The sequence below is a fragment of the Panthera onca genome, chromosome D2 (genome assembly GCF_046562875.1).
Source record: "Panthera onca isolate mPanOnc1 chromosome D2, mPanOnc1 haplotype 2, whole genome shotgun sequence".
Lineage (NCBI taxonomy): Eukaryota > Metazoa > Chordata > Mammalia > Carnivora > Felidae > Panthera > Panthera onca.
This window is the reverse complement of record NC_138349.1, coordinates 9,347,288-9,375,273: the sequence shown is the minus strand read 5'-3', so window position 1 is coordinate 9,375,273 and position 27,986 is coordinate 9,347,288. Positions and strand designations below refer to the sequence as shown.

The following is a 27,986-nucleotide window of genomic DNA, read 5'->3' as shown; positions in this document are numbered from 1 at the left end:
GGAAGGGGGGAAGCTTAGCGATTCTCCTAGGACTACACAGTGATAACTACTTGATAATATGCTGGAGACAGCATGTTCCTGATAACAAAGACCAACCTCAATTCTGGACTCACCCCCTCTTCTCATCACACTGAAAAACCGAGTCCCAGTGAAGAAAATCAGAGAAAATAAGGGCTATTTATCACATTGTTGATCCAGTTACACCAATATTCAACTCCCTTCTTCCTCTGCCTTATCCTGCTTTCCTTGAAAAATGTAAAATTACTGGCAAATCCCAGCATTATTTGCCCACCAAAGGCACACCGTGTAAGACCTAGGGACCTGTTTTCTTTGCATAGTTCCTGGCCCAATAGAGGGCCCTTTATAAATAGTCTGAATCAGAGAGTGAAAAATCAAGGAGCAGGAATATCACACCATTGACTGATGAATGCTTACTGGTTCCTCTCAAAATAAAGACAATAGGATCATAGGGTTATGTCTCCTGATTGCTTAAATCTAAGGATATTTGAAAGGTTCAGTAGATCTTACAGACGTGATTTTCTTCTTTTTTTTTATACAATTTGTTTTCAAATTGGCTAACATATAGCGTATACAGTGTGCTCTTGGTTTTGGGGGTAGATTCCCATGATTCATCACTTACATACAATACCCACTGCTCATCCCAACATGATTTTCAAATATCATTTATCACTGGGGCCATTTTCTCCCTGACCCTTTGGCTCCTCCTTTTCTTTGCCCCCTTCTGCAATCCTTTTGTCTAGACTTCATACTGCCACCTCCCCTGTCCCCCGAGATGAGTGTGTCACCCCACAGTTTCTAGGGGAGTGTTTCTGAGCTTCCAGGAGTGTGTGGATTAGGGATACAGTCTGGCCCATTGGCTTTGTTAGTTTCCTCATGCTGATTGCACAAGAGCCTTACAGACAATGAGGCCAGTGAGACCTCCTGGGAACGAGCACCCAGAAATGTGGCCACAGTTCACTGAGGTCTCCTGGACATCAGCAGGGATTTGGGGAACCTGCGGGCCACAGGAGCTCAGCTGATATTAGGGCAACTCACACGGAAAATGTGAGGACAAAGGACAGTTTGTTGACAACCAAAGAAAGGAAGACTATTGCTAAAACTGTGGTTGTTCCCTGGTGTTGAATTTATCTGATCAACACAATCCAAGTTCAATAGTTAAAATAGTCTCTGAAACCACATTCTGATCAAGTTACCATCCGTTCAGCTGTGGTGCTGGGCCTGCAGGCCGGACACCCCGACCACAACCTTCTCTCGTGCCCTCACACCTCAGCCCCTGCACCACATGGTCTTGCTCAGCCTTTCCCAGGCCCCCGAGCTCCAACCCCAGCACCATAGTGGGTGGGCAACCCGCGATGTCCCATCTCAGCAGAGCCCCACAGCCACCAGGGCTGCCCTGTTGTCTCGGGTCAGACCCTCAGTAGATATCACATCACCTGATGCTGCTCACAGGTCTTACGGCTCTGAGGACCAGCCTCCCCTCCCCCACACGTATGCGCTCACACACATGCTCTTTCTCTCATACACACTCTTGTGCACACACTCTCACACATACTGATACACACTCACACACTCGCACACTCTTGTGCACAAAGTCTCTCACACATACTTACACACAAACCCACTCTCATGCACACACCTTTTACACAAACACACATACTCTCTAGCACAAACTCACACACATGCACACAAAGCCTCACACACACACAAATGCACTCTCGCACACATACACACTCAACACCCTCTCATGCACACAGACTCACGTACACTCACACACAAACACTCTCGCACACACACACTCTCATACACATGAGCTCTCTCACACAGTCATGCACACTGATACACACATGTGCACCCACACCCTCTCACTCTCAGGACCAGCCTGTTCCCCCCACTCTTCCTTCCTTGTTTCCAGCCCAAAGGACACCTGTCCACCCACATGCCCTGTCCCCAAGTGCCCCGCCCCCGCTCACAAAGGCATCCACTATGTCCCTACTCTAGTGTTAAGTCTTCCTGTCATCGGGGCTCCTTATGTCACCCATACTCCCCTATACACTCGGGCAATTCTGATGAAGCCAGCTGGGAGACCAACCTTGAGAAACATCATCCAACATCTTATTTCCCCCCTTCTGTGTGCCTGGAGCTGCCGTCACAGGCCAAGCACACGGCATCTTTTGGCTTCTTCCCTGGAGTCGTCTGCACCCCAGTTCCCTCCCTACCTTCAATTTGCACTCATTTCCAGCTCTGCCTGTGCTGGGCTGTCTGTCATGTCCCTTCTCTGAGCAAGGACCCCAAATGGCACCTCCACTGTCACATGAAAAGCCTAGGCCTCTCTTCCTAGCATCCCTAAAAAAAATCTTTCCTGTCAATTCATCTTTATAACTCTTCCTCCAGCACAGAGCTGCTGTTGTAGTCCAGATGGCCCCCTTACCGAGCCCTCCAAGAAACGGGCTCATTCCTATTTATTTATTTATCCATTTCCTCTAAATGTAGCCCACCCATTCTTCAAGGCCTATCTGATACCCACAGCATTAATTCATTTTTCCTGTCATTTACTGAGTGCCCGGCAGATTCCAGGCACTGTGCAGGGAACATTGTCCCTTCCATTCAGACCTTTCAGTCTGACTGGGGGGACAAGACATGAACAGGTAGCCTGAGCCCGTAAATATCCAACGAGCTATTGAGACACTATCATTTGCCATTGTATTCCCAGTGCTCAGCACATAGTGGGTGCTCAGTGATGTTCTTTGAACTTGAATGAACTGAACATAAAGACTTCAGGCTCCCAGTTGTGGGGGGGCAGGGGGAACTACAAAAGTTTCCAATGGGGAATTGGTCTTGCCTGGGTACCTAAGATACCATGTTGCATAGCCAAGAGGTTATGACATCCCAGGAATTTTAAGAACTCAAGAAAAGCCCACAGAGTCATGGGAAAGTCTCAAGCTTCCTTTTGGGGGAGGAAAGCCAGCTGCCCATGGGAGATGAGCCTGTGACTCTGATGAAGGAAGATTTTGAAATTCACCTCAAGAACTTGGGCCTTTAGCCAATAGATGATGAAGACCCATAGTAGGCAGGGGGATGACATCCACAGTGGTTTTTCAGCTGAGTGGTCAGGCGACGTGCACTAAAGTGAGGAAAGGTTGAGTTAGAGAAGGTTGATTTAAAAAAAAAAAAGACAAGACAAGACAAGAAAAGGTCATGGTAGTCCACACACGAAGTAAACAAAACAAACAAACCTAGTTTAGGGTGGTCCTGGTGCCAGTGGATTTGGACGACAGCCGTAGAGATTTTACTCAATGGGCCTGAGCAGCAACATCACAGGGCTTCTCGGATAATCTAATGAGCCGATGGCTGTGAGCCTGCTTGTAAGAGTGTAGAGCTGGGTATGTAGGCATCAGAATTGTTGTTCATGGGCAGAAATGGGCAGAAATGGCGTCGTAAGTGGAAGAGTTCAGCCACATGGTGGGAGGATATAGGAGGTATGGGAGGACAAAAAAAAGGAGCAGGAGCGAGTGGCCAAATGTTCAGACTCTGGAACCAAATCCCAGGATGGCCTCTTATGAGCTGTGGGGTCTGGGAAAGCTACTTGTCTTCCCTGTGCCTTGACTTCCTGATCTGTTAAAATATGAATGGAAACAACAATAGAGTCTTTTCCGGTCAAGTAAATTATTGCAAGTCAGTTCGATCTGTGATCGGCCCACAGAAGGTGCAGAATAAAGGTCAGCTATTATTATTAACAACGCCAACTTAGTTGACTTCTAGAAGCCTCCCCTCTACCCAGGTGGACCTCTCCTCCATCTTGCAGCCCAGATCACGCATATAGTCGCTGGATTACATCCTGTCTGGTCTAGTGTTTAATCTGTGTACTGAGCATAGATTTTTTTTTCCAGCCACAAATACCAGGCTCTGGGTGTCTCTGCTAGGTCCCCAGGGCCTTATCCAATGACAAGGAACATCAGGCCCTCCCAACAGCGCCAGGTGTAAATGGACTATTGCAAATCTACTCAACAGCTTCATGGCCCATGTTCTTGGAGGATTTGTCTACTAAGCATGGCTCCACTTTATAATGGCTGAAAGAAGGTGCGAGCTGAAAGGTACAGAGGTTCACAGTGCAAAATCTACCACAGGGGTTGCTTTGGAGGATATCACTTATTTGTTTTCTCAAAGACAATGCTTAGATAAAAGTTATCATGCCTAGCCAGAAAGACTTGGGAACCAGGAAATAAAGGACGGCTGTGGGCAGCCATTGAGAGGCACCCAAACATCTCATCCCTCAGGAAAGCTAACTTTTTTTTTAATGTGTATTTATTTTGAGAGAGAGAGAGAGACAGAAAGAGAGAGAGAGAGAGCATGCACGCAACAGGGGCAGGGGCAGAAGGGAAGAGAGAGAATCCCAAGCAGCCTCTGCATTGTTAGTGTGGAGCCCAATTTGGGGCTCGATCTCACAAACCATGAGATCACAACCTGAGCTGAAATCAAGAGTTGGTTGCTTAACCGACTGAGATACCCAGGCACCCTGAGCAAAGCTATCTTTAAACAACAAATCCAAACAGGTAAAATTAATTACCTAGTATTCATTAAATAACCTTCCAAAGGTAAAAACAGTAATGAAAAAACAGAAAAACAAATAAAAGACAAACAAGGGGAATTTGTTTTAAAAAGACAAATTCAGGAGATACTGGAAAATACCACATTAAAACTAAAAAAGCATTTACGTGTATTTGAACTTACGTGTAAACTATAGTTTAATTTAAAGAAAATGCTTCAAGATCAGCTCTAGATTGCCGAAGGTGCCTGATAAAATATACTGGCTGAAAATAGTAGGAATAACCAGTATAAACATTTATCTGATTAAAAGGAAGTTATAACATTCAATATGCCTCAAAGCAAGAGTTTAAGGGAAAGTGATTCCAGAACATGGGTTCTCAAACCTGGCAGCACAACAGAATCATTTGGATTATACATTCAGACTCTCAGATTCTCTCTGCTGAGCCTGAGTCAGTGGGCTTGGAGGGGGGCCGTGGAAGCCACTGTCTGGGGCTGGGCCCTGTTGGGTAGCCGCACTGGGGAGGACACTTTCCCTCTGTTCTGAACACCCGGCTTCTGGGGCACCTGGGTGGTTCAGCTGGTTAAGCGTCTGACTTCAGCTCAGGTCGCTATCTCACGGTTTGTGCGTTCGAGCCCTGCATGGGGCTCTGTGCTGACAGCTCAGAGCCTGGAGCCTGCTTCGGTTTCTGTGTCTCCCTCGCTCTCTGCCCCTCCCCCACTCACGCTCTGTCTCTCACTCTCTCTCAAAAAGAAATAAACACTTAAAAAGAATTTTTTAAAAAATGAACACCCAGCTTCTAACATGGCCGTACGTCTCAGTTTGCTCCAGGAGGGATGTCAGAGGACCCAGGGAAAGGCTGTGGAAGGCCCATTCTAAGAGAAGCACCATGCAAGGCTCACCCGGGAAGCAGCCGGATGGTGAGTCAGAGCCTGACCATCCCCTTGGGCTGGAGGAGGTGGAGCTGAGGGTAGAGTCACCTGCAGGCACCTGAGGCGGCACCTGCAGGGCTGAGGATGTGGAGAAGCTGTGAACGCCCCTTGGCGTGGATGAGTCATTCACCTTTGGAAATAAAGACACCCCGTTTTCATTTCTATTTAACAAGACCGGGATCTTTATCTAATTTCCTGGTTCTTATACATGAAGGACTGACTTAAGGGCCCCTATGTCAGGTGCTCTTAAGTGTTGGGGGACATGGTAATCACCTGGGTGCTCCAGGCAGCCTGGGACTTTGGAAGGAGGACTCTGCCGGTCTCTTAGGCAACATGTCCCTGGGCCCAGCATCTTGGCGGGAGGGAGAGGCTGAGAAGAGTCCGGTTAGCACATTATTATAGAAATCTGACTTCAGGGAAATTTAAAAACACTTTTTAAGTATAGTTTTAAACAACTGTTCTCAACTGGGATGCCTTTCTCCCGAAGACTGGCTCCCTGTGCAGCTCGTGGGAGGTTCTGGCAGGTGTTCTGGCCGCGTCGAGGTGTACTTCGAAGGCGTGTGGTGCACGGTGTGTGACGACCTTTGGGACGAGAAGGAAGCACAGGCAGTGTGCCGGCAGCTGGGCTGCGGGTCAGCCGTGTCCGCCCCCGGAGAGGCCCGCTTCGGCCAGGGCTCCGGCCCCATCCTTCTGGACGACGTGCAGTGTTCTGGGACCGAGGCCTACCTGGGACAGTGCTCCCACGCCGGCTGGTTCACCCACAACTGCGGGCATGGGGAAGATGCTGGTGTCACCTGCTCGGGTAAATGTCTTGCTCGCTTCTCTGGGACTTGAGTTTCCTTTTCTCCCCCCCAGTTGTGTCCTCAGTTTCTCCCCAGCACAGCTGGACACCGCAAATCTAACCCCCGTCTGCTTGTGTCCGTTCGAGAAGCCAAAGGTCATCATATCGCAAAGAATGCTAGGCTTGAAGCAAAAAGGCTTCGTCCGGTCCCAGGATGGGCTACATTGCGGTACGTCCTGGTGCAAAATGACAATGTGGGTCTCCTCTTTCAGAAATTATTAAGAATTTCCAGACCTGTGAAAGCAGAGCGTTAGAGCTCTGAGCGGGGGCCCTGAGTGAGGCAGGAGCATCTGGCCTCCCTGACCGATGCGCCCCACCCCCCCACCTCCTCTTCCTCTTCATGTGGCTTTTTGTACATTAGTTCACTTTCTTTAAATTTGTTTTTAATTGTTTTTAATGCCTATGTATTTTGAGAGAGAGGCAGACAGACAGAGGATGGGCAGGGGAGGGGCAGAGAGAGGGAGACACAGAATCCGAAACAGGCTCCAGGCTCCGAGCTGTCAGCATAGAGCCCGACGCAGGGCTCAAACCCACAAACCGTGAGATCATGACCTGAGCCGAAGTCGGACGCTCAATGTATTGAGCCACCCAGGCGCCCCACAGTTCACTTTTATCTAACACAGTGGAAATAATAATGATAGCAACCAAAACAATGGCTTTCCTCCCTCTCTCCTCCCTCTCTCCCTGCTGTGAGGGGAGACACCTGATCATTATTATCCTTAACATGTCATTTCATAGCCAACGATGCTGTGCCTGATATTTCTGCTTGTTGAGGACATCCACCTCCTAGAGACCAAGTAACCATGTGTCCAATAAACCATCTCTGGCTGATGGGGCAAGTTCTGGAGTCAGAAGCCAGAGGCAGCCCCCTCCTTGATCCTCAGCTGCTGGCTACGGCAGAGTCAGAGGAGATCTGACGCAGATCATTCCTCCCAAATCTGACACGCCAGGAAGCAGGATCTAACATTATCAGCTAGCCAAGAGCCAAGCACTCATTCATTCAGAAAATATTATTGAGGAAGGCTTGGAGATCCAGCAGTGAAAGTGAACACAATGTCTCTGTCCCATTGGATTGACTTCTAAACTATTTCACATGCCAGCTTCTGCCACAAAGCAGCAGACTCGCCTCTCTTGGTGATGGCGGGGACCAGAGCCTGCCCTGCTGGGACCTTTCCCACTGCAGGTGGCTCTATCTCGAGAGCTGGCTAAAGGGCTGAAGGAGAGTTTCGGTCCATTAAATCACATTCCCAAGCCCTTTCACTGGCTTGCAGGGGAAAGGCGGCCCCAGCCCCCCTGACTTCCTGAACGCCTGGAACCCACCTGTGGTCGAACCATTCCAGATGCTTTTCAAATTGCTTCCTGTGAGTCCCCAGGACAGATGGGATTGGGCAGAAGTCATCTTTGCCTTACCTGGGTGCTCCAGACAGCCTGGGACTTTGGAAGGAGGACACGGCCAGTGTCAGGTCACATGTCCTTTGGTCCAGCACCTTGGCGGGAAGGAGAGGCTAATAGTCCAGTTAACACATTATTATAAAAATCTGACTTCAGGGAAATTTAAAAACACTTTTTAAGTATAGTTTTAAACCGTTGTTCTCAAATGGGGATGATTTTGTCTCCCAGGGGACATTTGTCAATGTCTGGAGACACTTTTTTTTTAAATTTTTTTAATGTTTTATTTGTTTTTGAGACAGAGAGAGACAGAGCATGAGCAGGGGAGGGGCAGAGAGAGAGGGAGACACAGAATCCAAAGCAAGCTCCAGGCACAGAGCCCGACGCGGGGCTCAAACTCATGAACCACGAGATCATGACCTGAGCCAAAGTCGGACACTCAACTGACTGAGCCACCCTGGTGCCCCAGGAGACACTTTTGATTGTCACAACTAGGGGGTGCTGCTGGCATCTTAGAAGTCAGGGACTAACCGTCCTGCAATGCACAGGACAGCCTTCCACCCCAAAGAATTTTCCAGCCCAAAGTATCAATAGTGCTGAGTTTAAGAAACTCTGCTTTTGGGGCGCCTGGCTGGCTCAGTCGGTAGAGCATGTGACTCCTGATCTCAGGGTTTTGAGTTTGAGCCGCACATTAGGTATAAAATAAAATAAAATAAAATAAAATAAAATAAAATCTTCAAGGGGCACCTGGGTGGCTCAGTTTATGCTTAACTCAGTCAGTTAAGCATCCGACTTCAGCTCAAGTCATGATCTCACTGTTCGTGGGTTCGAGCCCCATGTCGGCTCTGTGCTGACAGCTCAGAGCCTGGATCCTGCTTCAAATTCTGTGTCTGTCTCCCTCTCTCTCTGCCCCTCCCCTACCCATGCTCTGTCTCTCTCTGTCAGAAATAAATAAACATTAAAAAAATTTTTTAAATAAAATCTTCAAAAAGAAAGAAAGAAAGAAAGCTTGCTTTGGAATTAAGCATGTGCAGTTGACTTTGCTCGTTTTAACAAGTGTGTGCTAATTAATAATTGATAGTTAATCAATGAATAATTGTTTTACTAATGAAAACAAAGTTGGCTGTAGCTTCTTCCTCAAGTATCAACCTTAGTCCAGCTTTCTTCCGATAATTTCCTCTAATTGTTCTATCTACTGATTACAGTTGACTACATTTACTGTCATTTGGGGGCAGAGAAAACCTAAAATCTTTCAGATATGATATTTCACTATAATCTTAGCATGCCATGTATTCCAAGTCTGGGCATACTGAGTCACTCGATAGAGGCTGCCTCGAAGTGCAAATCCCATCGGGTCATGGAGCGATTTCCAGCTTTCCAAGGCCTTCTGTCTGTTATCACATCCCATCCTTACACAATTCAAACAGGCTTGTGTTTTTCATAAATAAGTAAACTGAGCTTCAGCGACAAGGTTAAGTCAAGGTCAAGTAACTTGACCAAAGTCACATGGCAAATATCCACGCTTCTGGACCTCACCTCTGGTACTCTGTCCCCTCCACTAAATATGCCTTACCTGCTGGAAAAGCGCCCTGAATCTCGACAAAATTTGCAAATGTTCAAAGTTGTCTTGCTGCCCTGTGAGCCACCCTACCCTTTCCTCATAATTTAGGCTCCCCACCCACCCATGTACCCCAAGCCCTGGCACCTTCCCCAGATACATGGTACTCCTCGAGTAGAGCTGCCCTAAGTTATTGAAACCAAAGCCTCCAGACCCACCTTCCCTGATTATCAAAACTGAATGTCAACTGGGGAAATGAACAATTAACAATACGATGAGAGAGCAAATGTCCGGGTGTTAATCAGCTCCTATGTCCCTCAAACAAATGCCCCAAACAGCACAGCCCAGGGTTGCTTGCCCTGAGCACAGACTCTCCTTGGAAACTGTTTGTCTTCAACAGTCACTCCGAGTTTTATTTCCAGGTTACAATACAATCATATTTATCACAATATGAAAACCAATGTTTAAAAGCATTCACAGGGGCACCTGGGTGGCTCAGTCGGTTGAGCCTCAGACTTCAGCTCAGCTCAGGTCATGATCTCATGGTTCGTGAGTTTGAGCCCCGCGTCGGGCTCTGTGCTGACAGCTCAGAGCCTGGAGCCTGCTTCAGATTCTGTGTCTCCCTCTCTCTCTGACCCACCCCTGTTCATGTTCTGTCTGTCTCAAAAATAAATAAACATTTAAAAAAAATAAAAAAATAAAAATAAAAGCATTCACATAAGGTAACACTGGTGACCTAAGACGCACCATAGAAAGATGTCCCTGTCCACCTGTAGGTGTCCCCAGTCTCAGTCTCAGGGCAGGAAACAGACAAACCAACCCTGACTGGATGTATTGGGCTATTCCTGAGCATGGAGTTTAGACTAAGATGTTTGTATTTCAACGAATATTGAAAATAGTAAAAAAAAAAAAAAAGTCTTTCCTTCCAATCATACTTTTTGGAATAATCACACAGAGAACAAATTCCAGGCTGAACTTTCTCACTGAGGTCATAGCAGTGGGACAGCTGCTGATCCTTCCAAAAGCACAGGGCATTCCAGAATTGTTATCATCTTTGATAGACTCCAGTTATATTCAACTTTTTTTTCTTTCTCGCAGAATATGAACATGAGACATCAGGAGCTTTGGGTAAGAATCACCCTGCAGTATATCTTTAAGGGAACGTCCCCACATGACCCCAATCCTCTGACTGTATAACAGAACCCATCATGGAGGTGGGGGAGAGCAGAAGACAAATAGTGAATTTAGTCAAAGGGCTCAACAGAGGAAGGGGGAAAAAAGGTAGCTTCTCTGCCTTTAACTATGGAGGAAACGTTTTCTCCCAAAACTGTTTCATTCTTGTTGCCTAAATGTATTTCAGAGAATTATGGATATGAATATGATTTAATAAGTTAGCATTCAAAGGCATAAGTGAGCCAAAATTGTACTAAAGAAAAATCCTAACTTCAGACTTCTAGCATATTCAGAGATGAATGGAGAAAAGCCCACTGTTTCTGGTTAACCTGGGCCCTTCAACACCTTTCTTCCTTAGAAGTCCCTTTATGAGCCATAGGAATACACTTCTATAAGCACCTGACCCCCTACCTTTCTGGCAGAAGCCATGTTCCCAGAAAGAACCCAGTTTAAAATAATGTGTGAGGGACTCTGAGCTACTCAAATACACTGTCAGGTCTCACTTGCCACTGGTCGGAATGAACCTGCTGAATCCAGTCCCCAAAGCACACCCTTAGCTCAGTGTCTGCCCTGTGAGCCCACCAAGTACATGTGATGCCCCCCAATAAACTTGGGTGGGCCACTTTGGATGGCAAAGATGCCTCATTTCTTTCTCTCTGCTCTTAGATGCTGAGATCCTAACACCATTCCCTGGTGGTGAGTCAAGGTTTTTTACCTCTTCATTTCATATGACTTGGTGGGTCACGTGCTACCCAACAGAACGATTCCAACTGGGGATCTCTATGCACTCACCTCACTCATAAACCTCTCCTGTTTTTCAATGAACTGGGGAAGCCTCTGCCTCCTTCTTTGTCTACTTAGCTCTTTTCTCTTCTTTGTCCAAGCCTTGGGTCTGTAATCACTTCTTAGAAAAGATATCCTGGAGTAGCCCCGTATGCATTCTCAAACATTACAGACGTCTCCCCCTTTGCTTCTTAGCATTTACCATAGTTGTAAATGTAAACTTAATTTTGGATTAATGTGATTACTTCCTCCAGTCTCCTCAGATTAGACTCATCTCTGTGACAGCAAAACCAGGTCTGTTTGGTGAGCCACAATACCTGGAGTGCTATCTGCTGTGACCCCGCAGGGGTCAACAATATGTGTTGAAGGGTTGAACAACACAACAAATACGTGTTGAAGGGTTGAACAAATGGGTTAACACAGAATGTGTTCCTTCTCTTAACATGTAATATTTTTGTGTCTTTGAAAGACTGGCCACAACTACAGCTAGTGGATGGGTCAGGCAGATGTTCTGGACGTGTGGAAGTTTTCTACCATGGCCAGTGGGGCAGGGTTTGCGATGACCACTGGGACATGAACGAAGCTGATGTGGTGTGCCGGCAGCTGAACTGTGGGCGTGCCCTCGCAGCCCCAGTTGAGGCCCGCTTTGGTGAAGGGGAGGGCAAGTTTCTGCTGGATGATGTGGATTGCACAGGAAGAGAGAGCTTCCTGGGACAGTGTCTTCATACCGACTGGTCTCTCCATAACTGCGGTCCTGGAGAAGATGCCAGCGTCATCTGCTCAGGTAATGGTCACCTCTCCCTCTGAGGGTCCACATCTCATTAAGCAGATGGCATTTTCACTAATTCCCTCAGCGATGCTTGCACCTGTGTAATCATAGCCCATCTCTGGCCATGTGTATGAGCCAAAAGTAAAGAGACGTTGGTAATTTGAGAGCTTCACCTGGAGCTCAGGAATTTTCTAGCCACAAGATGTTGAAATGGAATTTTTTTTTATAGAGAAGAATGGAAGACCTTAGTGGTTCCATTACAGGGACTAGATTTCAAAATGACTGGGAAAAGACAACATTAGTCAACAGCGACATTAATCAATCACTGAATGCAATCTACCTTTCTTCAGGACACTGAAGATAAAGTTTTTCCCACTACAAGTTTGCAGTCTAATGAAGGCAAAGAAAGTGGGAGTTTATAGATTAGAACAGCACTGAGTTTTGTCCTGCCCATTGTGAGTCTGGGCCCTCTATTGTTAATCATAAGTCTTCACCCAATTAGTGATTATGTGATTATTCTAGAGCAAGATTTCTCAGTCTCAGCACAATTGATGTTTGTGGTCACATAATTCTTTGTGGTGGGGGCTGTCCTGTGAATATAAGCTGTTTAACAGGATCCCTCATCTAAGAATAGTGAATGACACCCCCAGCTATGATAACCAAAAATGTCCTCAGACATGGTCAAAGGTCCCTTGGAGGGTAGAGGCTTGCTCCTGATTGAGAACCACTCTCTAGACAAACTGATGAATATCCACCAAATATGTGACTAGTATTCATTATACTACCAGCACTAAAGACATAAATGTCTATGCCAGTGGGAAATAAAGGAAATAATGTAGTGGGTCTAGAGCAGTGAACTTGGTCACTTGCTAAAAATCCCAATTGTATTCAGCTAGAAAGACTGGATCCATATGCCAGTAAGGTAATTAATAAGTCAATTCAAACAATAAAATACTGGGAAGGGGGGTGGAAAGTGTTCTGGTTTGTTTTCATTTATTTTTGTTTCTCTTTTTAACCCCCCTTTGATGTGCCTTTGTTTTATTTTAGTCGTTTAGTTGGGTTTTTGGTTTGGGATTCAATCCAGTCTATTCTGCAAAGCCACAGGGTCGCATCTGTCTCACGTGACACATGTTTGCCTCTCACGTGGAGGGGTTACAGGACACAGCACAGTGACAGCCAGGTGAACGTGTGTTGTTAGACACACTGTTAATAAACAGTTTTGCATGTGATGGTTAATTAAAGTCATCTGAGCTAAGGCAGAGAGAGTCAACATTTTCATTCTAAGAACCCCATTCCTTCATTTTAAAATTCATTTTGAGTTGAAGCATCTCTCGAAACAACCGCCCTTTTCCAACGTTACGTCTTTCTTTTCCCACATATTGACAGAGACTGAGCATTTCAAGCCTGCGTTGTTAACGGCATGATTTGCTTTATTGACATGACATTTTTCGAGCAGAAAAGCAGGGAAGAGTTAAGATGGTGGAGCAGCATGGGGACGCTGAGCTTGTCTCATTCCTGAAACACAGCTAGCTCAGCACCAAACCATTTTGAACACCTAGGAGATTGATCTGAGGATTACCATGACATGACATTTTTCATTTTGAGTGCTACCTGGGCAGGTAGGATGTAGATCATGAAGGAATAAAGGGAATCAAGGGGGGGGGGGTGCTCAGATAGCCATATTCTGACAATTATTTGCCATTTCCACATTCCTGGGCCATTAAGATGATCGTACCATTAAGTTGCAAATGTGGCTGGGCCACTTTCTTCCTTCCACAAGAGTTAGCTTTATTTTCATTTCAGTTGTGTGGGTTTTAAGTTATTCTCTGGTATTGATCTTTTCATCCAGTGGAATTGCTGTTAAATGCACCACGTTAAGGAAATACCTTGGTAAATTATTTGTAGAGCTTACACAACTATTCAACGTATGTTCTTTCCCACTGGGTGGCTCTTGTGGCTGGAGAAGGGAATGAATACTTTTACATCCTAACAGTCACTTGAATTGTCCACCCTTTCTCCCTGCAGAGAAGGCACAGGAATCACTGCCAATGCCACAAGGTAGGAAGTATTTTCATGTTGACTTTGTAGTATTTGTCCTTACTTAATGCAAATTTTTAATGCAATTTTGGTTTTAAACCAAAAGGTGTTTTGTTGGGATTGCTGAACCAGATTTGGAGGGGGCAACATATTACATATTGTATACATAAACTATCCATGGATTGGTGTACTAGGAAGCTGATGAGATCTGAAATTAGTAAGCCCAGTGGCAACATGTTCGAGATAGGCCTGAGTACCAGCCCAGGTGGGCTTTGGGATGAGGGAAGGACAATGGGTTTGGCAACAGAAGGTTTAAGTTCCTGAGATCTTGGGCAAGCCACTGACTCTCTTATTTAAAGGGGATAAAAACACTTAATTTGTAAAGCTCCGTTTGGGTTAAAAGGAGGTCATGTATGCAAAATGATAACAAAAGCCAAATTTTATTGAGTGTTAAGGATATTCCAGGCATTTTTCTAAGACCTTTGCCTGCATAGTTATTAGTTATTTGATTCTCTAATTCACGGGTCAGCAAACCTTTTCTGTAAAAGGTCCGATAGTAAATCTTCTGGGCTTTGTGGAAAAGATGGTCGCTGCTGCATTTCAGCTCTGTTGCTGCAGCATGAAAGCAACAGCCATAACAATTTGTAAACTGCTGGGCATACCTGTGTTTCAAAAAAAAAAACAAAACTATTTACAAGAACAGGCACTGGGCTAGATTTGACCCCTGCTTTGACAAATAAATTCCAAGCACTTTGCATGCACGACCCATTTAATTTGCACAACAATCTTATGAAGTGTGTACTATTGTAATTCCCATTTTACTGATGAGGAAATTGAAGCATAGAAAAGTTAATCAACTTGCCCAAGGCCATGAAGTTAGCAAGGGTCGTAGATCTGTTAGACTCTGATAACTTGCTTGGCTTTTATGGAGGGTTGGTGTTAAAAAACAGACTTCTTCTTCCCATTCCGTTAGTTTCTTGAACCAAAAGCCATCTCTGTTGCTCCCTTTCCCTCAATGATCACAACCAACGCTCAGAAAATTCTGCTCCACTTCCCAAAATGTATGCTAAACCCATTAGCATCTCCCAACTCCGCTGTTACTCTGTCTCCAAACCTTCAGCATCTCACCCTCACTATTGCAACAAATTTCTAAGGGGTCTTCTGCATTGGCTCTTTCCCTTCCATCACACATGTAACCTGTTCCTGGCACAGAATCTAGAACTGGCTGATAAAGCATAAATCAGACCATTGCTCTTAACTCAAAACCCTCCAAAGTTTTACCATTATATTTGGAATACTGTCCAGGTCTTTTTCAGTAAGACTGCAAATTATCTAATCCTTGTCTGGGTTTCTGACCACTGAGAAAACACCTCATCTAGCACTGTGCTCCCCACTCGCCTTTTTCCCGTCCCTTGAAACTGACAAGGGAGTGCTCCTGCTAGGGCCTTTGCACTGACTTTTCCCTCTGTCTGGAAAGCTCTTCTCTCAGAGTTTTCCTACCTGGCTCCTTGTAATCAGGTCTCAGCTAAAATATCACTGCTTCAGAGAGGATTCCTCTCACTACACAATCCAAAATAGACTCCCTCTCAGTCATGTTCTATTTTATCAACCTCTTGTTTGTCTCTTTGCAGTACTTACACCATCTGAGATTCTCTTTATAGTTTTCTTTTGTTCACCTGCTTGTCATATGTCCCTCCCATCCCACTTTCCAGAATGTAAGTCCTGTGAAAACAGGAACTTTCAGCAAGTTTATGTCAGAACCAAGGACAGGTCCTGGTGCATAATAGGTTCTCAACAAATATCTATTGAGGGAAAAACAAAAGACACACGCTAGCACTCTGCCTCTGCTATAGAGTTGTTGTTGAAGACAAAGTGTTAGTCACTAACATGCTCAGTGGTCCTCAAACAAAGGCAATAACTTCCTTTGGAAGATACCACTTATCACGCAATTCTGCCTCCTACACTTATTTATTAAATACAATTCCATTGTGCACCATGATTTCCATCTCTCTTCTAACTCCAGGAAGTTCAGAGCTTAACTGAATAATCAGTTCTAATAACTAGCTAAGAGTTTTGTTGGTTGGTTATTGGTTAAATTAGTTAGTAGGTTGTTTTTCGACTTATTTCTCTTTCACCCATATTGTCATTAAACTTGCATTCTTATTTTTCCAGTTTTGCTAGGCAGATATATATATTTTACTGTCAGTCATTGGAAACATGTAGTAGGGTATAATATACTCAGATTAATAGAAATATTTACCGAGGGTCTGGGAGGTTGTATATGAACTACTAGGTCCTGTGGGAAGCATGAGCTGAGAAAGTAGGTCAGATGTGGATACGCCATGGTCATTCTGATTTTGTCCCAGTTGGGAGCCACTTCCCTAGACAGGCAGGTGGCCCCAAGTTCCAGGGGTAACTGGCTTGCTCTACATGTGTGGACATTCTGAAAAGCTAGTATCACATGTTAAAGCTATTACCTGTCGAGTCTCTTCAAAACAACCACATCAGCAAATACTTCTGAGATTCTATCATGTCCAAGGGACTGCATTTCACCAGGAATTCACTGTATTTTTGCATTTTATATTTTGGACCTGTCACATTAAAGATTTGTTGAAAATTGGTAAGTAAGTAAAATAAAGGTTATTCAATTTAATTGAATAAAAAACATTTCAATTTATTTGTGCCAATAGGTGATGGAAATTCAGCAACCACATTATCAGGTAAGAGAACATTTTTTTTTTTGGTAAGAGAATATTTTGGGGCTATTTTCCCCTGGAATATTTCTGATTACCCATCCAAATCCAGAAAAGAAATAAATGAAAGGGTTACTGTTGAGTGATTTTGCTGAGTGACTCATTATAACCTGCCCTTACTTGTGAGAGTATTAGGATTTTGACCCCAATAGATTCACTAGCTTCTAAAAAAAGTCAAGTAACAATGCCATTGTTTTGAATAAATACTAGAGACAATTTTAAACACAGAGGATTTTTAATTGTCTTTAAGTTTCATTTTGGCCAGCTCTTCTGAGAATATCCAAACTCTTAAGTTTTATAAATGATATGTTTCAAATTTTCTTTGGAGGAAATATCGTTTGTCACATGTAATATTTGCTTACTGTATGAGTTCTGAATAGCAGCTGTAACAAATTGACACAAACTTAGTGGCTTAAACAACACAAATTTATTTATTATCTTGCAATTCTAGCATCAGAATTCCAAAACATATATCTCACTGAGTTAATATCTCACAGAATTATGTTCATTCTGGAGGCTCTAGAGGAAGGTACATTTCCTTGCTTTTTCCAGCTTCTAGAAGCCATCTGCATTCTTTGGCTCATGGCCCCACTCCTGTATCTTCAAAGACGACACTGTAGTGACCTCAAATTTCTCCCTGCTTGTCTTCTTTTGCCTTTATTTCCACTTTTAAGAATGCTTGTGATCACATGGAGCCCACCTGTATAATCCAGGATAATGTCCTTTATCTTTTTTTTAATGTCTATTTATTTATTTTGGGGGAGAGAGAGAGAGAGAGAGAGAGAGAGAGAACAAGTGTGGGAGGGGGAGAGAGAGAGAGGGAGAGAGAGAGAATTCCAAGCAGGCTCTGCACTGTCATCACAGAGCCCAATTCAGGGCTCAATCCCACGAACCTGAGCCAAAATCAAGAGGCTGACACTTAACTGACAGAGCCACCCAGGCGCCCTGATAATGTCCCTTATCTTAAGATAGCTGATTAGCAACCTTAATTCCATCTGCAGCCTTAATTCCCCTTGCGGCATGACATGACATGGTCACAGATTCCAAGGATTAGGATGTGGACAACTTTGGGGGGCCGGTATCCTGCCTCCCACACTTAAATACAATTCTGTAGTTGCTACTCTCAGGTGGCACAGAAATGGACACATGTCTCAGGACGTGCACTGAAATCTGGTGACCCAGAAAGCAAACAGAGGAAAAGGTGTGATAGAAGGAAGAGGGGTAGCCTCTACCTGAGTCAATATGAAGAGAGAGGCGATGTTCTTGCCCACTGTCCTTTCTTCTGTCGGTGTTCCTAAGGGATATTGTAAGTAATTGTCAGGGCTACATATGGTGCAGAGGCAGGTCTGGAGGCAGGAGAGAATGTGGAATTGTGTGGATCCATGGAGAGTTCCCATGCTAGGGCAATACCTGTGCCACAGAGCCACGTCAGTGCTGGAACAGGCTGAGGAAGGAAATAAACAGAGCAAGTGAATGCAAGAACCAGGGGGTCCTGATGGTCCAGACCTCCAGCCAGCAATTAGGGAGAATATTAAAACCCAATACACATCTTTCTTGTCACAAACACCAAATATCTGTGCCTGGACACCAAGTCTGGGAGAGAGGGGACACAGATGATTGAGCTGAGCTTCCACGGGGCTGAGGGTCAGCAACTGAGGGGTGATTCAGTCTCTCTATCACTTACACACTGATCACTTCAGAGTTGAAGCAAAACCGACCTCTTTTGAGACCACAGGGAGTCCCTGGCTGGCCACTTCTTTCTCGAGTCATTGTGGGCATGGATGTTTCTTTATTACAGTTCTACCCATTACCGTCTCAACTCAGCTGTCTCCCGTGACTGCGGCACGTTCAACATCACCAGGTAGGACTCCCTCCCCCACCTGCCACCACCATTACCAGATTTACGGCAGCTCCTGTCGTGATAGTCAGCAGTTCTGCCACCACCACTAGACATCGCTGATGTTCTCTTTGAGACAGAACAATTTGAGAAGAAAGAGACAAGAGGACCCTAGAGAGTCAGGATTTCATGCTGTCCAGATTTGCTCTATGTTTATCATCTATAACTACAATTAGAAAACCTCGTAACACAAGCCTCCTCATTTCCCTTATTTCACAAATGTAAAGAGGAAGAGGAAAAAAGGTAAGGGTGAGAGAGAGAGAGAGAGAGAGAGAGCATCACCTCATACCTCTTGAATTGAAGAAATAAACTAGAGCAAAGACCTCATTGTTTGTATCAGTGAATCACATAAATAAGGGACACCTCTTCTTAGTTGTGGGGAATGGTGGTCACAGTTATGGGCCATTTTATTTCATCACTGTGCTGCTCGATGCTGACTCACCTGTAACTACGGACATTTCATTCATACCATCAAATAATCCATATTCTGACAATGCTGATGATAACCTTGAATAAGCCTTCATACCTGCACTGTCCACATAGCTGCTGAATCCTTGAAGTGCCGCTCGGCAGAACAGACAGCTGCCGTGCCTGTCAAACACACACTGGTTCTTTCAAACGCATGGTGTGATAAAAGAACGTAAAACCGCTTTCATTGACATCTTTATATTGATTACATGTCGAAATGCTAATATTTTGGATATACTGGGTTAAATAAGATATATGACTGAAGTTAATCTCACCTCTTTCTTCTTACTTTTTGAAAGTTGGCTACCAGAAAAGTGCAAATTATGTACGTGGCTTTGCACTTCATTTCTCTTGGACAGCATTGCCTCACGCCATGTCCGTCCCCATGACGGCCTGACGTGGATTTTCTTATCTAATCTTCCCAACTGCTGGGGAGGGAACTTCTATAATCCCCATTCTCTGAACGGAGGAACCTCATACTCAAATAGGTTAAATATTGTCTGCAAGGTTGATGGAATGATTAACGCGAACAATCTGACTTCAGAATCCTAGAGCTTAATCTCTGAACTACCTTAACTCTCTAAACCACATTAAAATCCTTAAACTACTAGAAAGACTGACTGGGCATGTTGTCTATTCAGAAACCATGAGGATCCGTTTGCGGAGAGAGAAGCTGAGAACAAAAGACTGAGCTAATCTCTGAGCCAGGGCTGCACTTAGTTTCTTACCCTTCCCATCTTCCACAAACCAGCTGTCCGTTGCCTATCGGTGGCCCGAGGACACCAGCATCAGCCCCCTCCACGCCTTGTCCAGTCCTTCCCATCCCAAGTGGCAGCAGTGGCTCCTTCTACTAGATTCTCAGCTCTGTATCTGTCCTCGCTCGGAGCTCCTATTCCTTCCTGAGAGTTGTATGTATGTACTTGCTCCAAAGACATGATCAGCTTCGCGGAGCAGAATCCATAGTTTTCTCATCTGTGACATTGTCCTCACCCCCACCCCTGCACACAGCACACACACACACACACACACACACACACACACACACACAGTCTTGAGACTGATGACGGCTGTCTGAAGGGCGTTCACTGTTTGTTAAATGAATAAATAAGTAAATGCTTAGATAAATGAGCCCCGTCTGGCTGGCCCTAGTTTGCATATCTGTATCTACTTCCAAATATTAATGAAAGAGAGGGCAGATGCATTAAGTTCTCAGATCTGGTGTCTAAGTAGCTAAGGATTCTTTTGAAACCTGAGTGGCATATTCCATTTACTTGCCGGTACAATGCTCAGAGCCAAGTGCTGGACCACTGGGTTTGGGGCCACTCTCTCCTACCTCCCAGCTGGGCGACCCTCACCAGTTTTCTCTACCTCTTTGTGCTTCAGTTTCTTTATTTGAAATGGGGATAATAGCTACGCACTTCAAGGAGTTGTAAGGAGTAAATCAATGAGTTTGTGTAGAGCGCTTGGCGGAGAGTGTGGCTCACAGCCATGCCACGTGAGTGTAGGCTTCAGTCCCTTGGCGTGTGTCCTGTGGAACTCAGGTGCTTCCCGGGCACCAAGCAGTGTTCAAGGAAGAGGGGTTGTGCTCCGTGACTGCTAGGCTGGGTGAAGAGGGTACAGCTTTTCTGCTCTTTGCTGATAGTCCTGGCCATTTTTCAAAATTCCTCCCCCAGCATCCAGCAACCCCCAACTTGCTTTCTATCTCTACAGATTTGTCTGTTCTGGATATTTCACACAAATGGAGTCATGCCATAAGTGGTCTATTGTGTCTGGCATAATATTTTCAAGGTTGCTCTTCCCTTTAAAATTCCCTGTGTTGAACGAGTTATATAGAGCTAGTTGAATTCTCCTCCTGGAAATATGAAGCAGATGAAAAAAGTCCTTCTCTTTCGTATCCAACACCAGGAGTCATTTTCCCTGTATTGTTGTTTCCCGACAGCACACTCAACTTCCACTGTCCCAGAAGACATTAATCACCCAACCACATCATCAGGTAAGCCAGCCAGCTATGGTTACAACCACCAAAAATGGGTGTGATACTTTGTATTTGCTGCTTCCGCATTCGAGCCCACAGGAAGGATGATGAACTGAAGCTCAGGGCCAGGGAAGATTCACTACCAAGGGATCTAGGGACAATGTGATGCCAATGTCAGCTTCAACACCTGATTTTATGCTCCATGAGGATAGGGTGTTTTTGTTTGTTTGTTTTTTGTCTGTCTTGCTTATCACTGTACCTCTAGAAGCTATCGCCGTGCTTGGCACACAGTAATCACTCAATAAAGTTTATCGAGTCAATAAATGAATATAAAAGTGTTGCATGTGTGAATAGGCCATTTAATCCCTCTTGGGGTAACTTCAGTCTTGGCCAAGAACAATCCTGCTCGACAGTGCAGGGTGCTGACTGGAGGCAAATCCCTCTGCTCAAGGACACAGGCATCACTCTGGAAAGTGCCAGTAGTCCCTCCTTGTACTAATATCCCTCCTCAGAAAGAAGTATTAGTATTTCATAGGTGAGCAAGGTAATGAAGACAAATCCTTCTAACAAATATTTTTTTCAGCCTCAGCAGATAATGAGAAGTTACCAACTCTCCTATCAGATAAGGCAACAATTCCATCACCAGTCCTTACTATCCAGTTGGAAGGTACAAACAGATGGGCCATATCGCTAGGTTATATGATGTCCTCCGTGAGCTCATCCAAGATAATCAGCATCCTTATAAATACAAACCTTTTTAGAACTTTTGCCCAATTCATCACTGACTTATTTTACCACTGTGGAGCACCTTATGCAGAACCAGGAGTTGATGTAAAACTAAAGAAAGTAAGATATTTGGGGGATCAGGATCACATTTAGGCGCTTTCTATCAGCAGCCTGAACTCGACTTCAACCTCATCAGAAAGTCATTCTTCATGAGCCTGTGGCCAGTCCAGATGTTTTGGAAAGGTGTGGCATAGCTAGTGGCTCTTCACAAGCTGTCAGCTGAGTTGTTTTCTGACATGTTGTCCTGTGTCCATCTCAGGAAGAGAAGTTTAAGTTCTAATCACTGTTTCCATGTTGTTCCAGTTCTACCTGTGGTCGACTCCTTGTCTTCCAGCCGCAGAGCCAATGCTCCTTGGCCCAGCCTATCAGGTCAGCAGTCTTCCCCACAGGATGCGCCATTGCTCTCGAAGACCCCAGGGGTCACCACAACCAGGGAGGGAGCCTGGGAGCTATGGTAGAGGCCTCAGAGGTGCCTGGGGAAAGACCACAGTTACAGGAAGAGAGATCACTGCCTCCAGGATTTGTCTGGGCCCCCCACTGCTTTGGCACCTGTTCATCCTCACTCTCCTGATGATCCAGCAAAACTTTCTAAAGTTCAGAAAGTACAGAGATTAAGAAAGCACATAGCCATGTCCCCTTTACCTACGCATGACTGATGCTTACATTTTGGTATATTGGTTTTTCAGGCTTACCAAGAAATAAAGCATCATAAATAAATTTGAAGTTCCTCAAATTCCCAAATCCCAGTCTCTGTTCTCTCCTTCCTCAGAGATAAACACTGTCTTGAATTTTGTATATATCTTCATTTTTCATATTTTTACAAACAGGAATTCTGTGATCTCTATATATGTTATTTCATGTTTTTCTTTCACACAAATTACATTATTCCCCATATATCATTCAGGACCTCTTATTCTTTTTTTTTTTTTAACGTTTATTTATTTTTGAGACAGAGAGAGACAGAGCATGAACAGGGGAGGGGCAGAGAGAGAGGGAGACACAGAATCTGAAACAGGCTCCAGGCTCTAATCTGTCAGCACAGAGCCCGACGCGGGGTTCGAACTCACGGACCGTGAGATCATGACCTGAGCCGAAGTCGGACGCCCAACCGACTGAGCCACCCAGGCACCCCAGTACCTCTTATTCTTTACTCAGTTATGTTTTTGAGATTCACCCATGTTGATACACATATATAGACACTTCACTGCTTTTAACTGCTGTTTTGTTATAGGGTTTTTTTTGAATAAGCCATTTAAATTATGCATTTCCCCACTGACAGAGATGCATTCTTTTAATTTTTCATTTCTGCCCTCTTGATGTCAAGTCTTAAAGCACCAGTGCATCATATTCCACAATCTAATCTGCTTTGTTAAGTGACTCATAAAAAGCACGTCACACAGTGGTCTAATCATTAAGTAATTTTTTTCCTAGAATGCTCTTATACATGTGGAATAACCACAAGAGTCCTCGTAATTTGTAAGCACGGCAAATAGGGCGAGTTGAATAGGGAAGTTTCAAAAACTTACCGTAGCTTTGGTTTCCACAGAAGACTGGGCCGTGGTGAGGCTGGTAAATGGCACCAGAAGATGCTCTGGAAGGGTGGAAGTCTTCTACCACGGCACCTGGGGGTCGGTGTGTGATGACGGCTGGGGTCTAAAGGAGGCTCATGTTGTGTGCCGGCAGCTTGGGTGCGGCCAGGCAGTGTCTGCCCCCCTGGGTGCCCACTTTGGCCCAGGCTCTGGAAAGATTCTCCTGGATAATGTGCACTGCAGTGGTAAGGAGAGCCACCTGGCCCTGTGTGCCCACGATACCTGGTTCACTCACAACTGTGGGCATGAGGAGGATGCTGGAGCCATCTGTTCAGGTGAGGGGTCTTTTTGCATTCTAAATGAGTCATGAACAGAATGGCTTATTACAGAAACTGAGCAATGAGCCAATGGCCCCTCCAGTGAGGGTGATGATTTCCTCTCTTTACACTAACAGGTTCTCTGACGACAAGCCCCTCCCCTCCAGGTAAGACTGACTTGGCCATTTCTATATCCTATTCTTAGTTCTAGTTCTGGCTGGCTTGAGGGTAGATCCCAGGCACCATTTAGCTTGGCGGAGAGCTGAACAGTGAAGAGCAATATTAGCAAAGAGGGAATTCAGAAATTAGCTAAATACCCAATCAGCCAGGTGCCGGAATCTTCCTAAATCAGAATGAAATTACCAGGCAGCCACGGGCAAGACAGGATACTTATGGGGCCATTGGATAACTGGAAAGGTCACTGATTTGGGGATAGTCGTCTATGACCATGCCCATCAGTCATCACAAACCACTTATTTGAGAGAAAATTGCCATTCACTTTCCAGAATAATTAGATCAGAAAATCATCCCCCTGGAGTCTGTGGGGCCTGATCCTTTCTAACAGGTGAAGACACCACATCAGTTGAAAATTTATGCTTATGTGCTTTTGGAGTACCTCTGTCATTAGGAAAAACCCTGGGGCCATTGAAAGCATTTCTTTTTTATCCTACAGCAGTGGTTTTTAAACTTTATTGGGTGTCAGAATTACCTGCAGGGGTTATTAGAACACGGATTGCGGGGCCGCCCCTAGAGTTTCTGATTCAGCAGGCCTAGGGTGGGGTGTGAGAATTTGCACTTCCAGAAAGTCCAGGATGCTTATTCTGCTGGTCTGGGGACCTCACTTTGAGAACCACTGTCTTAAAAAGAAAGAAGGAATCTTTTTTATCCTAATAAATAAAAGAAGAATTATCATCATCATCTCCATCACAATTATCATTCTCACCATCGTCGTCGTCATTATCATCATCACCATCATCACTGCCATCGTCACCACCGTTATCACCATTGTCATTGTCATCATCATTGTCATCACCATCATCACCATTGCTACCGCCATCACCATCGTCATCGTCACCAGCACCATCATCATCACCACTGTCACCATCATCACCACTGTCACCATCATCACCTTCGTCATTGCCGTCATCGTTGCCATCATCACCATCACCAACATCACCATCATCACCATCATCAATGCCATCATTATCCACATCCTTGTTACCAACACCAATGCCATCACCATTAGCAGCAAAAGCTACTCGATCTAGTAAGCCAAACTTCGTATTAATGAATCACTTCTCTGGTTGTTTTTAGTTGATGTGATTTTAAGGGTTATGTATATGCAAAGTTAAACATCCAAGCAAGAAGATAGGTAAACTATTGCAAACATATGAATATTCATTATTACGTAAGTAATCAGGTCTCTGTGGATGAAGCATTTTCCATTTATTTATTTTTTTTAATTTTTTTTTCAACGTTTTTTATTTATTTTTGGGACAGAGAGAGACAGAGCATGAACGGGGGAGGGGCAGAGAGAGAGGGAGACACAGAATCGGAAACAGGCTCCAGGCTCCGAGCCATCAGCCCAGAGCCTGACGCGGGGCTCGAACTCACGGACCGCGAGATCGTGACCTGGCTGAAATCGGACGCTTAACCGACTGCGCCATCCAGGCGCCCCAGAAGCATTTTCCATTTATAGCCAGGAGCCTGAGGTGGTTGCACTCATAGCCTCCTCTTTATCTGATAGCCACTGCCCTAATCCAAATCCTCATCACCTCTTCCTTCCTGGATGAACACAGACTTCTCCTAACTGGCTTCCCTGCCTACAGGCTCCCAACATTATAGTCTATTGTTTACATGCAATCAGTTACTTTTCAAAAACAAAAGTCAGACTTATGGAAATTTAACTTACCTACAGTAAAGATCACCATGTAGTTCAAAGAATTTTGATGAATGTTTGCAGTTGTATAAACATCACTACCATCAAAATATAAAACATTTCTACTACCTTAAAGAGTTTCCTCATGCCTCTTTCTCATCAATCCCTTCTCTTAACCCCAGGTCCTGGCAACTACACATATGATTTCTGACCCTAAAAAAGTTTGACTTTTCCAGAATATTATATATTTTAATCAGACAATATGTAGCATTTTGTGTTGGGCTTGCTTACATAGCATAACACTTTTGAGATTCACCCATGTATCTCCAAGAATCAGACATTCATTCTTTTACATTGCTGAGTAGTATTCCACTGTATGGATGTGACAAATGTGTTTATCCATTTGCCACTTGATGGATATTGAATTTATTTTTAATTTTTGACTATTATTAATTAAGCTGCTTAAAACATTCATATATAGATTGCAAACTATTTTCCAAGGTGGTTGTACCATTTTGCATTCCTACTAGCAACATATGAGAGTTACAGTTGCTCAACATACTTGTCAACCCTTGGATTCTATTTTTTGTTTGATCATTATAGTCTCCTCTCCTATAATGAGAATGATCTCTCTTTGTGGTTTTAATTTGCCTTCCTTTGATAACTAGTGATACTAAGTACATTTTAATGTGTTTATTTACATCTCTTCTTTGGTTAAGCATCTGTTCAAATCTTTTATCTTTTTTTGTCTTATGTTGTAAGACAGGTCTTTATATATTAAAGAAATATAGAAATATTATATATTATAAAATATTGGGTACAAGTATTTTCTCAGATGTGTGTTTTGCAAATGTTTTCTCTCAGTCTACAACTTGTCTCTTCATTTTCTTAAGTCTTTTTTAAGGAGCAGAATTTTTAAGTTTTAATGAAGTCCAATTTACCAAGATTTTTTTCTTCAGTCAAATGTGCTTTTATATTCTAAGAAATCTTCACTTGCCCAAAGCTCTCAAATATTTTCTCCTGTTTTCTTCTATAAGTTTCATAGTTGTAGGTTTGTCATTTAGTTCTATGATCCATTTTTGTTGATTTTTTAATATGGTTCAAAGTATTTTTTTCCCCGTATAGATCTCTAATCATACCAATGCCATTTGTCTAAAAGACTCTCCTAACGCCACTGAAATACCTGGCACTTTTGTCAAAAATAAAATAATCATTAATACGTGAGTCTATTTCTAAACTCCTTCTCTTGTTCCACTGGTTTATGTTACTATTCTCATGCCTGTGTCACATTGTCTGGATTCCTGTAGCTTCAGACTAAGTCATGAAATCACTTTGTTCTTTTTTCTTCTTTTTCAAAATTGTTTTAGCTAACCTAGGCTTTTGGCCTTTCATATAAAATTTTTGAATCAACTTGTCAATCTCTACAAAAAATATCTGCCGGGATTTTTAGTTTAGATTATGTAGAGTCTATATATATATTTGAGTCTATATGTAAATTTGGGGGAAATTGACATCTTAACAATATTGAGTTTTCTGATCCATCAACACAGGACATCTCTTCATTTATTTAGGTCTTTCATTAACTCAACATTTTTTTATGTTTCTATGTTCAAATTTTGCCCATCATTATCAGACTTATCTATAACAATTTCATGGTTTTTGATGTTGCTATAAAAAGGTATTTTTAAAATTTTCTATTTTGGTATTTATCTTTGTGGCTAGTGAGTTGTTTCCCAAAACAATGAAGTATTTATTGACTTGGAGACATGATGACAATTGTTTAATTTATTCATTCCTTAATTTATTAAGCTCTTTCTTATCCATTATCATACTTGATTCCCAGTTTTACAGATCAAGAAACAGATATTCATGTCTAACGCGTGGTGAAGTGAGAATCAGATCCCAGATTAGAAGAATCCTGTCTTTAGGCTGGAAATTCACTAAGCTCTTTAGAACTGGCTTTTATATTTCACCAAGAGATACCAGAAATTTGTTTGCAGTGCCAGAGAACTTTCCCTTTTCTCAGCTTTAGTTGTGTGTCTGCGAGGTGCTAGCTATCACTAACCAATGTTTTCTTTTCTTTGTAGCTGCTGAAATAACAATGGAACCCATTACCTCTGAGGAAGAGCAAACAGCAACAGGTACTTAAGAAAGCAGCTTTTTTTTGAGTTTATACTGAAGCTTTATATCTTCTAATTTATTCAAGTTTACAAGTTATTTCTAGAAATTGGAAAAAAAATGTAAATTTAGTAACAAACATTGCTAGGAGTCTCCAGTCCCTAGCAGCATCCTTGAGGTAGCTAAGTAAAGATGTTTCTGAGAATATGCTCCCAGAA

The 27,986-nt window shown here is 43.8% G+C and overlaps 1 protein-coding gene across 1 annotated transcript in view; it reads left to right on the top strand.

Annotated features, from left to right (window-relative positions):
• The first annotated feature begins 5,829 nt into the window (after positions 1 to 5,829).
• LOC144613138 (scavenger receptor cysteine-rich domain-containing protein DMBT1-like) overlaps positions 5,830 to 27,986 on the top strand; it is a 54,871-nt gene continuing 32,714 nt past the window's right edge. Inside the window, exons 1-4 of the mRNA XM_081790570.1 lie at positions 5,830 to 5,880; positions 6,001 to 6,298; positions 11,710 to 12,030; positions 23,472 to 23,789. Of these exons, the coding sequence (XP_081646696.1) occupies positions 5,830 to 5,880; positions 6,001 to 6,298; positions 11,710 to 12,030; positions 23,472 to 23,789 (988 nt within the window). The remainder of the gene's footprint in view (positions 5,881 to 6,000; positions 6,299 to 11,709; positions 12,031 to 23,471; positions 23,790 to 27,986) is intronic.